General features: G+C 47.9%; 2 protein-coding genes across 3 annotated transcripts in view; one reads left to right on the plus strand and one right to left on the minus strand.

Annotated features, from left to right (window-relative positions):
• Positions 1-1,553: 1,553 nt before the first annotated feature.
• On the minus strand, positions 1,554-11,886 carry MED8 (mediator complex subunit 8). 2 transcript variants are annotated; one of them, XM_032695768.1, is made up of 7 exons: positions 11,736-11,886; positions 8,431-8,549; positions 7,277-7,421; positions 6,770-6,910; positions 6,275-6,356; positions 5,022-5,270; positions 1,554-2,034 (listed from the first exon to the last, which is right to left on the minus strand). In XM_032695768.1, exons 3-7 carry the CDS (start codon positions 7,277-7,279, stop codon positions 1,961-1,963), a joined length of 549 nt encoding a protein of 182 aa, XP_032551659.1. In that variant the 5' UTR covers positions 7,280-7,421; positions 8,431-8,549; positions 11,736-11,886; the 3' UTR covers positions 1,554-1,960. The 2 variants fall into 2 exon arrangements, with proteins under 2 accessions (XP_032551659.1, XP_032551658.1); XM_032695767.1 differs by lacking the exon at positions 11,736-11,886 and adding an exon at positions 11,410-11,488.
• Positions 11,430-12,248, plus strand: part of SZT2 (SZT2 subunit of KICSTOR complex) — a 51,933-nt gene continuing 51,114 nt past the window's right edge. The window contains 3 exon segments of the mRNA XM_032695769.1: positions 11,430-11,531; positions 11,753-11,878; positions 12,031-12,204. Coding sequence (XP_032551660.1) covers positions 11,502-11,531; positions 11,753-11,878; positions 12,031-12,204 — 330 coding nt within the window. The 5' untranslated portion in view covers positions 11,430-11,501.

The raw sequence follows: 12,248 nt of genomic DNA on the forward strand, positions 1-12,248 counted from the left end.
GTGTCATGCAGGAAGTTACACTGGCGAGCCCAGCCAGCCTCCCCGGCTTTATAATCTACGGAAAAAAACCCTGCCTGTGTTTCCCTTCCTCCCGTCCAAGTGTGTGAAAGGTCTGGCCAGCCCCACTGGAGGCGTTTTTGGGAGAGCCAGGTTAGCGTGGGCAGCAGGCAGCTGTGCCGTGCCTGTGTCCCACACTGCCCGAATCACCCCGGCAGCCGCTGGCCCTGGTGATCCTGCACTGGGGCATTTTAGCTTTATAAGGAAGCCAGTCTGGGGGGACGAAGGGAAGCAGCATCCTAGAGCTGAGGCTCCACAAATGACGAGTACCAGGGATCTGACACACAATATTCTGCCTTCCTTTCCAACCACAGCAGGGATGTGAGACAGAGCAGGGCACAGGCATTCACATGGTGCTCAGCCATCACGGGGAACAGCCTGCAGGCTCTCATTCCCTGGCCCTCAGGCTCCATTTTTTTGCACAAAACCCATCACACCGGAACCAGTAATGTGCCTCCTCTGCCCTCACCCTGCAGTCAGTGTCTCCCGAGAGCCGGGACCTCCGTGTTGTTTAGGAGCAAGAAAGCAATCCCATCAGTCTGGCTGGGATGGTGCCACTGCAGACTCCACTGGGCTCATTCCTAGCGGAGCAGCTTTGCCATCTTATAAGCAGTTTGTGTTTCCAGCTCAACTTTCTACTTCCCAGCACTTTTCAAGGGCCAGCACATCAAAACGGGTCAATAACTGCCCTAGTCACAGCTTTGTGGAAGGTTTTGTTTGGGGAGAAAGGCTCACAGCCTCCACAAATAAGCTGGATCTGATTAGTTCAGAGGCAAGCAGGACCAGCTGCAGGCTCTATCTGCTGAGTGGAGATTTCCTCATCCAAAGATTGCTGACAGATGCTATTGAGTAAAACACAGTGCTGGCTTTCACCACAAGTCAAAAAGGAAGTCCAGGCAAGTGCAGCAAGAGGCATGACAGTTTTCCTTTAGGATAGTGCTGCATGTACTGATGTGCTCCATGGGCACCTTTTAGTCTCAGAGGAGTCTCTCACTGGGCAGATTATATGTTACAGCTCAAGGGCACAAACCAAAGATGGCTTCACAATGCCCAGTTCTAAAGAGAAATGACCAATCCAGAAGTACCAGAGTCCTGAGCAGACTGAAATACGCCTCTGAAGTGATAAATCGATCCCGAAGTAGCTAGGAAACTTTATAGGAAACACAGAAGCAGACAAGCATGGAAATTAAATCAGAGCTAGCTGGGATTTGCTGCAGTATTAGAATACAGAAGCTCTGTGCTTCTGTTCCTGAAATGCTGCCTTCTTGCTGTGGGCCTTGTAATAGTCTTTCCCAGTATTTTGCTTTCTGGGGAATAGTCAGAATTGGTTTTCAATGCACAAGATGTTTGCTGCTCATGTTTGTATCCTGCTGACTCACTCTACAACACCTCTTTACCCATAAACCTGCAGCTCGGCCTCCAACATTTTCAGTGTATTTTAGACTGGAGATGCTCTGTGCTTCCCAAAAGGGAAATGAGAGTTCCTGGGAGATGGATACCAGTGTCGCGCAGTGTGCATAACGAGGTCTTTATTCAACAAGAGGGAGTAAAGAAAGAACATACTGAGTGACCAAGCAGAAACAAGGAGCAGAGTGCTCCAGGCAGTCTTCAGGTTCCTGTATCAGGAAAGGGTAGTTATCCCCCAGGCCAGACCTGGAGAAGATGGGATCAATACCATAACCAAAGTCCTCTGCTCTGGTGAACAGAGAAGTAGTTGTGTCCAGGAGACGTGGCCACCAGCAGCTCCACACAAGCCACCCAGCAATAAACAAAACCCAGGGAAGGGCCCTTTAACCCTATCTCCCTGGATATGGTACGTGGCTATGTAGAGGGACTAGTCTAGAAGGAATCCAAGTGGGGTGGCTCGCAGCAGCAACCAACACTGCTGTTCCCTGGGTCTGGTTCATCTCAGATCACCTCTGGTATGATGCATTGAGGCAGATTTGATGTTTGTTTTATGCCACCTTGGCATTTTTCCTAAAGAGAGGGGAAAAAAAAAGAAAAAGCAGTGCACAATCAGCATATGGAGAACATTTGCTCAGGAGCATGCAAGAGTCACAACAACCCAATCTGGGCTTTTCTTGTTCCACCCCAGGCTTATCTGCTACAGCATCTTCCAGCTTCTGATCTAACACAATCAATCTCTTCTACAAACTGGCACTCTTTCCCCCATTGAGAATCTTCTTGACAACTACTGTGTCCCTCTGTTATCCCCTCGCATTTTATCCTTGTTCCACCCTAAGGAAGTTTTCTCTTTGTCAGGAGGCTCCTACATCACTGTTGGATTTAGTTTCACAGAAGTTGCTGGCAGCAGCACTCACAGAAGAACCCAGACTGATCTCCACTTCCATTTCAGAGAGGCAAACACAGAGCCTGTATCCCTTACACGCAGCATTATTTACAGTCAGGGTGTATATTAAATTACTAAGTCTCTTGAGATCTCTTCATTTCTTGTAACCACCTCCACCTCTTGGGCATTATTACTCTTCGCTGATACCAATCACACATGGGAGCATGTTCAAAGCTTACTAGCAGCCTACAGTGAGTGTACAGTGCTAGACAAAACTGAAATGTCTGAAAAATAAACAGTGATTAAAGAGCAGCTCAGAGGGATATTCAAGGAACACTCCCTCACTGTCTTCAAATTAAAAGAGGAAAAAAAAGGACAACTTCTGGAAGTTAAAACTGTAGTGCAGCAGGACAAGAAAAGAAAAGATTTGATAAGCAAATGCCTAAAAAAATAAAGATTATTAAACTTTCTCAAACACATCCAGAATGGGTCATTGCCAGCAATAAATGGGCAGGCAACTGATATATCACTTCAGTGCTAATAAGCAATACACAAATACTGTTAGACATTACTCCAAAAGCAAGTGAACAGGACTGCATGGTTCACCCGCATCTGGGACACTGTGAGCAATTCAGGTGTTCCCAGTCTTGGAAACAAAGAGAAAAAGTGCAGGTCAGAGCGACAAGGATGGTCCAAGTTATCATTTTCACACCAAGTCATATTAAAGAGAATAGGACACATAAGCTAGAGGGGGGGGAAAAAATTAAAAATGGACAAATGGAGGAGACATAACAGATTTCCAAAACATGAAAACTAGTACAGAGAAGGTAAGTGAGGAATCATTGTTCGCCATTCCTCACAACATGGGTAAAAAGGAAACATGCAAGAAAATATCAAGAAAAAGATTTTAAACATAAAAGGATTATTTTAAAAGCAAAACATGCAATAGAGCTGTGGGACTTATTGCTATATGTGTTGTAGAAGTCAAAACTGTAATTCAAACAGGAACCTGCAGAAATTAGTGGCTGCTGTACCCACTGGTACCAAAAAAACTGGCTTAATATCCCTAAAAAATGACTGTTGTCAAGATATACTGCCTTTCTTGTATTCTTTTCAGCTTCAGCTATGGGATAATCAAAAGCAGAATAGTGAGTACTGACCCTTTGGTAAAATCCACTATAGCTGTCTTATCAAAAGGGACCTTACTCCTAACACAGGCTGGACAGGAGCTCTTGTTACCAGGGTGCTCTGCCTGCTGCTACAGAAGGCCTGTCTTACCATCCTGGATACAGTGTTTATGGGGTCTTTGTTTTCAAATCACAATGGAAATTAATTCTCTTACCCTACATACATATTTAACTCAGGATTAATATTGTTGCTCAAGGTCATTTCTGAACAACAGTCATACACAGGCCAAGGAAAACACCAATTAGGATATCCGATATCCTGAATCGCAATAACGCTCTGACAGACAGGGTTAGGCTGTATGTCCCCCAGGCCAAACCCATTCCTGACAGCAAGGACTTTTAAGGAGGAATAGCAGAACAGGGCAAGCCCTGCAGTGACACCCCGCAGAATACCCCAATACCCCCCCCTCTGCTGCTAACATACTGTGGCTCAGGGTCATGGAATCGGAGGTTGATACCTTCAAGATTAGCTGCTGACTGATTTTTCATCCAGAAATTTACGTGCTTACTATTTTTCCATTCATATAAACACTATCTACCTATCACACTAGGCAATGTGCTCTACAGTCTAATTATTTCGTATTCAGAAAAGTATCTCACTTTTGTTCCAAGTCTATGAGCCCGTATTTTCATTGGAGCACCAATCCTTCTGTATCCTGGGAGATAGCGAACAATCATTCCTCATTCACCTGCTGTATACAATTTGGGATTTTATAGGCTTCCTTCTCCCTAGCCCAAGCTATGGCCAATAGCAGAGAAGGTAGCAGAACCACCCATAATCTTGCAGGTGTGGGTGCCCAAATGGATTTACAGAATGGCCTGAAGATACCATGTGTTCCTCTTCCGTAATTGCTAACATTTGGCTTGCATTTTCTGCCCCAACTGAACAACCAATTGATGTCTTTAGAGAACTCATATCATGGATGTATTTCACAAATACAAGTAACTAGGTTAGAGTCCAGGTGCTGGATATGTACAGTCAATTTGTACACCCAGTATTTCACTTTATGTTTCATACAAATGTAACCTACTGCTATGAAGCAAAGCCCCTTGGTATGGGAAATCCTTCTGACTTTTTACAGACAACTTTGGGGTTTTTTCTTACCTTAAATAACTCATTGCCACCAAACTTCACCACTTCATTGCCTACCCACAACGTAAATTTGACAGGAAATCCCCAGCATAGATCCCTGCAAAACTACTCTGTGATCTCCCTTCATATTGATCCCTATGTTCACTAAGTCTCTTATTAAAATAGTATTGCAGTGGGAGTTAAGAAGCTGAATCTGGTTGGCTGGGATCCATTTCAACCTCAGCTAATTTTAAGCAGGTATTGCTCCACTGTTGTAACCTGACTCATGTTAAGGCTAGAAAGGAAACTCATACTTAGTTACACCTCAGAGGTGACTGGGGAAGAATCTCTACATCTGCATTTGTCTCTCTTGCTCCATGGATTTCAACTGATCTCAGATAAGCAACTTCTTTACCTGGCTGTCCTGCTGGCGTCATCTGTACTCCTGCCAGCATTGGCTGCTGCTGAGCTGGTGCCCCTGTCATTGGGACCTGCTGGATGCCTGAAGCCCCTGCAATGATGGCACCAGCTCCTGGTTGGCCTGACTGGACAGATGCCCCTGAGCCTGGGGGTCTCCGGTTTGACAGCCCTTTCCCAAAGGCCACAGCTGCTACCAGTGCATTGGTATCTGCAGGGTTGAAAGTCTGCTTGTTCTGTCGTAAACCTGCAGAAAAAGAAGTTGTTATTTTCAGAAGTTACTTTTAGACTTAGTAATCAAAGTCTAAGGAGTAGCATAGCTGGTCCTGAATTTACTTTTTAGCTACTTTGGTTCATGTAATAGAGATGAGTTTTCTTACAAGCTCTCCTACAGGAGTCTCAGCAGGGTCAAAGAAGCTGCAAAATCCAGGGACAAGGGTGATCCAAGAGCTTTTTCACTGACAGCAGGGCATAATCTGCTCAGGGAAGGAGGACAGAGGGAGCTAACTCCTCCATGCCCATGAGAAGTTCCCACTAAAGGCTCCATGCTCAATCCTATGGCAGTTAACAAGCACTGTGTTTTAGATAACAACGGCAACATCCCTTTTGAAGGCTCATGAGCAGCATGGCTGTCTGCAAGTTTTCTGCCACACATGTGCCAGTTATACTATTAATCCCAGCAACTAGACAGGACCTGTGCTTGGTCCTTACTTACACTATGTGTGTGTCAAAGATAACAATAAAAACAATGCCACTGCCTTTAAGAGTTGGGCACAGCACTCCTGGGAACAGTGAACACAACCAGAAAAGGCTGGCCATGAGTCTGACGCACCCATCATCTAGAGGGCATCACACAAGAGCCTGCCAACAATGTAGTCTCCTTCAGAACACAGCTAAGGGGTTTCCCATTCACTGGCACTGCATTTTCACATCTCTTTTTATTAATTAAAGTTGATTGGGAGGTTTTCTTGGCAAATACTTACTGCCTCCTCAAAGAGGGATATGGAAAAGGGTTGGGATGACCTTCCTGCCACGCACAGGTCACACAAGCAGGACACATGGCACCCACAGGATCCCTTCTCAAATTAGTGGGCTCCAGGACAGCCAATCTTGCATCTTCTGGAATGCTTTTGTTTATGCTGCTCAACCTCAGTTCCCAGACTTCAGCCTGTCTGTTATACCTATTTTGCCTCTACTCTCTGAAGCCTGCTGCTTGAACCCCTGCACTCCACTTCCACCTCAGTGACATACCTCCACTTTCAGATTCACGCTCCTCCTTACTGATTTTCTCCAGTAGATTTGAGCACATTTTGTTCAGACTTTGGATCTGTTTCTGCAAAATGAAAACTATCAGAAACTGCCAGGATATCTCCAACTCAGCACAAATCAGCAAGGAGAATGAACAAGCTTTCTCTTCCCAGGGTCTGTGTAACCAACTGTAAGAATTTTGGTAGCCAAGCCTAGGGAGCCCAGTGCTAATGCACACAGGGCACTATGGGGATGGGATGGCCTCCAGTTCTCTGACTGGTCTGATGGCACCTCCTGGGAACAGCCAGAGAGCTGCATACCCTGGTGAAACTGTGGGGGAAACCAAACCTCAGCCAGGGTCAGCTAGAGAAATCTTAGACAGGAAAAGACAGAGCAAAAGAAAAATACTTTCAGATGGAAGGGTGAAGGAAGCAGAGTTAAAGGGCATTGTGCGCCCTAGGGATAAGAGGCAGAAGTATCAAGCTGTTCTTTACCTACCTGTGCTGCATCAGGGCTAATTCGAGCTGCATCAGTGATCAGCTGCTTCTCCTGCTCCTCCACCTCAGGGTCGGGCTTAGTTCGGAGATGGTCAGGCACCACCTCATGGCTGAACACGGGCACACGCCCCTCCGTCTGCCGCTGCAATGTTGGACAAGCCTCACTCAGAGCCTCTGCCTCCAGCCCACGGCACAGGCCATGGTGCTGGAACAAGGCCCATGCTGTGCAGAAACCTTGATCTGGGGAGCATTAGGAAGTTTTAACAACTTGTCTAGGAATTTGCATTGTGCCTGTTTAGTCAGAGCAACATATTCATGAATAGAACGCTTCCTGTAAAGTGCATCCAGTGCACGTGAGGTGAAATCCCTCAGCCAAGCAGCTCCCAGACAGAACTACTTGTTGCTTTTTTTCTTCTCTACACCCAGGGCTGAGGAATGCCCAGCACAAGGAGTGGCAGGCTGGAGCAGACACACAAGCACTTTCTGATAATCAAGGGACACGTCTTACCATGATCTCCTCATCGCGGTCTGGAGACAGCACTAAGGGGATGATAACCTGGTTTCGCAGTAGTGGGGTCTTCTCATGCTTTAGCACTTTATTCAAGGTATTCAGCTGCCCCGAGAGCAATGCAAAGCTGTCCAGAACTGATGGCCTGGGAAAGCAAATAAAGAAGATAAACATGGAAAGGTATGCCACAGGTGGCTTTTCTCTCTTCTTCGTTCAAATGGCTGAGAAGTGAGGAAGTAACACTATTACTCCTCAAATCAGTCTACTCCAGACAGTGAGCAGTAAAACCCAGCGCTGAATATGCAAATGTGGACAAACCCCAGCCCCTATTGCAAACTTCTCAAATGCTGCAAATAGTTCAGGGATTACAAGCAGTACCATTGAAGTGTCAGTTGTTTGGGATTTCAGTAACATGCACAGGAGCAATTCTCTCCTTACCACTGACTCTCCCAGTGCAATTCTAGAGCAAGATCTGAGAAATAATTTAACCCCTAGGCAGTACAGCCAGGATAGACAATATTTATGGCTTGGCTATCCACACTAAGCAATAATGAAGCAAAGTAACTGATAATCTTGTCCCCTTCAGCTTGTTCTCACAGGGGGATTCACCACCTCTCCTGCCTTCTGCAACATTAACTACAAATGTTAACGGCCTCTGAAGCTTTCTACAATGGCAGACACTGTCTAAGATACTGTATAGTTTATGAAGTTGCAGCTATAACATCTTTATGCTCCACCAGGAAGAGAGTGCCATCTTGCAAGTCTCTCAAACTGTGTGGTGAAGCAGAACTAGCAAAACACAAAAGCTCAGTTTATATCAGAGCCAGAAAAAGCCAGAGAAGGTCAAGAAATGCAGAAAGAACCATTGCTCATTTTACAGTGCATGTGGATCTCTAAGATATTTCATCTGAGAACTTCCAGTCACTGCAGATGACTTTATTACTCTACAGCATGAGACCAATGGATTTCAGTTGGTTTTCTGGTGGAAGACAGGTAGTAGTTCCTCCACTACCATGGGTAGTCATCCTTTTCAAATATGAAAAGCAAATTTAAACCTACTGACAGTAGGTTTCTAACAGTTTCTAACTAATCCTTTGAGCCAATTCTGAACAGCTTCAGTGACCAAGCGCCCCCAGCTCCAAGAGACACCTTACCAGGTGAGTCGGTCATACTCGTTCTCCAGCTTGTAGATAAAACTGACCAAAGAGTTCTTCAGGTCGGCCACCTGACTGATGAGCGCCTCCAGGGTCAGCTCCAGCTGCTTCTCCTCTCTCTAAATTAAGGCAAGAAAGACAAAGGATGAGGACAAAGCTTAACATCCTCCCAAGGCATTGTGAATCCACACCCATGCGTCCATAATCCAGTTGGTCCTACAGCCAGCCTCCTTTTCAGAGGAAGCAAACAGAGATTCCAGAAATAAAAATCCTATGGTTTCACATTGACCCCTTGCCCTTGGGACACTTAGGCAATAGACCTGTGCCTCAGACAAACACTTGGCCAGCTGTGCTCTTTAAGATCTAGATGAGCGTAGTGAAGACATCATCACTTACATCTGCTTTTTACCACATCAGGCAAAGTCATCAAAGTTAGCTCACGCCACCTTTGTGAGCCATTTAAGCCAACTCAGCTCAAAGTAGATTAGCATTCTCTCAGCCTTTTCTGACAGCAGCTGTGGGTACAGAGATGTCTTCATCCAAAACAGCCTTTGCAAAATGAGTACCAGGTCCGTGGCCTAAAGACTCCAGTTTGTGCTCTTTACCTCATTTACTTTCTTTCTGCCCAAGTGCCACCTCCAGCTGCCAAAGAAACTGGCAGCTGCTACTGTATTTGTGCCTTACTGGCTGCGGGAGGCCCTGCTGTGACACGGAAGGTCTCATACCCACACACAAACCTCACCTCCTGCCTTTTGCTCGGATTACATTGTTTAAATAATCTTTTCCACTGATAACCCCATCCGGGTGAGGGAGGACGTTGACAGATAAAGTGTCAAGACAGGAGATCTGATGTCAAAGACACCAAGGTATGTCCTTGGCTCTTGCAAAAACTCCCTAAAATCCTATCTACTCGAACTTACTCATACTACAGTATTGCTCAAAATATAATTAAAGTCCCAGCCCTAATGAACTGCTCATGTAAGTTGAGAACTGTACAAAAATAATCCACGAGGAGGGTGGGACAAAGCAATCAAATAATAGAAAGGGAATACCGATTGGGAAAGCAGATAGAGTGACTCAGGCTGCTGGCACGCTTGCTATTGGGTTTGTTGTTGCACTGCTTAAATACACTGGACCAGTGTAAGCTTCACAGGAGAGGTTATCAGGCATCTTCCATGTTCACGAGAACACAATATCATTCTATTTTATTTATATTCTGACAAGTCAGTAATCATTGACAGGACTTCATTTTAACCACCTTAGAATAACAGCTGAGTCGATCTTGTTAAAATTTGATCCCCCGTCCGTGGAGTGGGTTCATGGAAGGGATTGCTGCTGGCTGTCCCACCTGGAGACAAAGGCACCCTCCTCCATCTTGTGACGGGACTAGTCAGTTCCTGTCCAATTAAGAAATGAGCCTACAACTGTTTGTGTGCACTGTGTTTGTGCAAGAAGATTAACTACTGCCTGTATTACAAGCTGGGCAGGTAGCCAGTGTTTTACTACAGGGGTGCCAGGCATATGCACCCATGACAATTCCCCTGGCCTGCTGCCTGTGCTTATCCAAGAAGCCCTCAAGATGAATGAAATCCCACTGCACATGGCCTGCTCCAAGCCTCCTTCTTTCCCAGGCTCTTCCCAAAGCCATAAGGAGCTGGAAGCAGACGTAAGCAGCGCAAAGCATGCATACAATAAGACTGATCAGTGATTCTAAGGAATGCAATACGTCTCTGCTGTGCCTGCCTCTTGTGCCTCTCACTTTAAGGTTTGTTAGCAATGCTAAATTGCCCAGAGGTAGTAAAGATAGGGCTTATTGGAGGGGTTGTTGCAGCACCTGCTGATAGGGAGCAACTGAAAGGTAAAGGTGAAATTCAGAGTAGGTAAATGTAAGCAATGCATTCGGCAAAACAAAGGGGGAAAAAAATCATGACTGGCAAAACAAAGGGAACACCCCCGCCCCGCCCGGACTTTCTGTACACAAAGACATTCTCTGAGCTGATAATGTTGTTACTCATCAACAAGATCTCGGGATTATCTGAGGATAACTCGAGAAAACATCTACCCAAGGCTCAAAAGGCAGTCAAGGAAGTGACCATAGGATTTATTAGGAAAGCAACAGAAAGCTAAGCATCCTTATGTGACCGCATAAATGCATGCCTCATTTGCATCTCGAATATTACGAGTCACTCTTGTCCCTCCAGCTGAAAAGGGATAATGTAGGAATACGCACTAATAAAGGCAACAAGCATGATCAAGGCTATTCATAGTTCTATAAATACACCAATTAAAAACAGTAGAGACTGGTACACTCAAGGAGAGAAAATGTAAAAAACCCCTATAGATAAGGAATTGCGGGACAATCCATTTTAACTTTCTTTTCCGGTAGGACAACCAGGAGACTCGGACGAAGCCAGCAGGCAGAGGTTTCAAACCAAAGGAGGTAGATCTTTACAGCCTGTTAACCTGTCATTAACCTCCGCAACTCTTGCACATTACGGATGCTACAAATTCACAGTATTTAAAAAAAAAAAAGTAACCAGGTCCTCCTCCCGTTGATGAAATCTCATTCGAGGCTATTCAACACAAGGGATGCGCCAGCAACAGTCTACACGAATGACACCCAGCAGCGTGTGTTTGGGCATCCCGGTCGTACACGGAATGACACCCAGCAGCGTGTTTTTTGCTCCCACGACTTCATTTGGGCACCGGTGGCAAAGCCAGGCTGCTGGCAAAGCCAGGCTGCTGGGGCAGGGGGGCCTTCGGTCTGAGGGCTCTCACCCAGGACTGCAGCAGGGGCTGAGAGGGGCCGGTGCGCTCAGACAGCCGCACTCACCGCCACCCACTCCACAGCCGCGCAGCAACACGAGAGAAGCCGCTGCACGGGGGAGCACGGCGAGCTCGGCCTCCCGCCCGGGCTGCCCCGGCCGCGGCTGTGCCCGATCCCTGCGGAGCCCCCCGGCCCCGCTCCCCGGCCCTCACCTGCATGGCGACGGTGGCGGCGGCGATGGCGGCGCTGGCACCGCCCCGGTGTCCCGGGAGAGCGGCGCTTCCGGGGGCGGGGCCGCGCCGACATGGCGGGGGCCGAGCGGCCCGACGGGGAGGTGGGAGCGGGCCGGGCTGGGCTCGGCGGGGAACGGGGCGGCGGGGCTGGGCTCGGCCGGGAGCGGGCTGGGGAGCAGGGGCTCGGCGAGGGCCGGGGGCGGCGCGGGGCCCGGGGCCGCGGTGGGGAGCAGCGGGCTGCCCCGATGCGGGGCCACAGCAGCCCGGGGCGAACGGCGCTGGCCGGGGGCTCCTGCGGGGTTGACCTGTGATCCCGCCGCAGGTGGAGGAGGCAGGACACGTGTTCCTCCTGATGAAGAAGGACTACCGCATCTCCCGCAACGTGCGCCTCGCCTGGGTGCTCAGCCGCCTGCACCAGGTCATCCGGGCCGTGCCCGAGCCCGAGCTGGTGAGTCGGTGTCCGGGGCTGGAGGGGTCGCCGCGGCTGGTGCTGCGCCACCCGGCAGCGCCTGGACCCTGCAGAGCATCCGAACCCGGCTCTTTTCTCTGATTCTTTCTGTGACGAGGATTCTTCCTTCTCTCATTTGCTTGTTCTGGCAGGTGAAGTCGGAGAATGAGCTCGATGTTCTCAGCATCCTGCCTAACGGGTGGCAGCCGGACGAGCCCGTCCAGCCCAGGCCCTATCTCCTCGTGCCCTCCACACGAGTCACCTTCCTGGCCCGCCAGTACCGATTTGTGATCGAGCTTGATCTGAGCCCTTCCACGGGGATTGTGGTAAGTGCAGGAACTGCCTCTCTGGGGTGTTCTGCATTAAAAGG

The sequence above is a fragment of the Chiroxiphia lanceolata genome, chromosome 9, assembly GCF_009829145.1.
Source record: "Chiroxiphia lanceolata isolate bChiLan1 chromosome 9, bChiLan1.pri, whole genome shotgun sequence".
In the NCBI taxonomy this organism is placed as follows: Eukaryota; Metazoa; Chordata; class Aves; order Passeriformes; family Pipridae; genus Chiroxiphia; species Chiroxiphia lanceolata.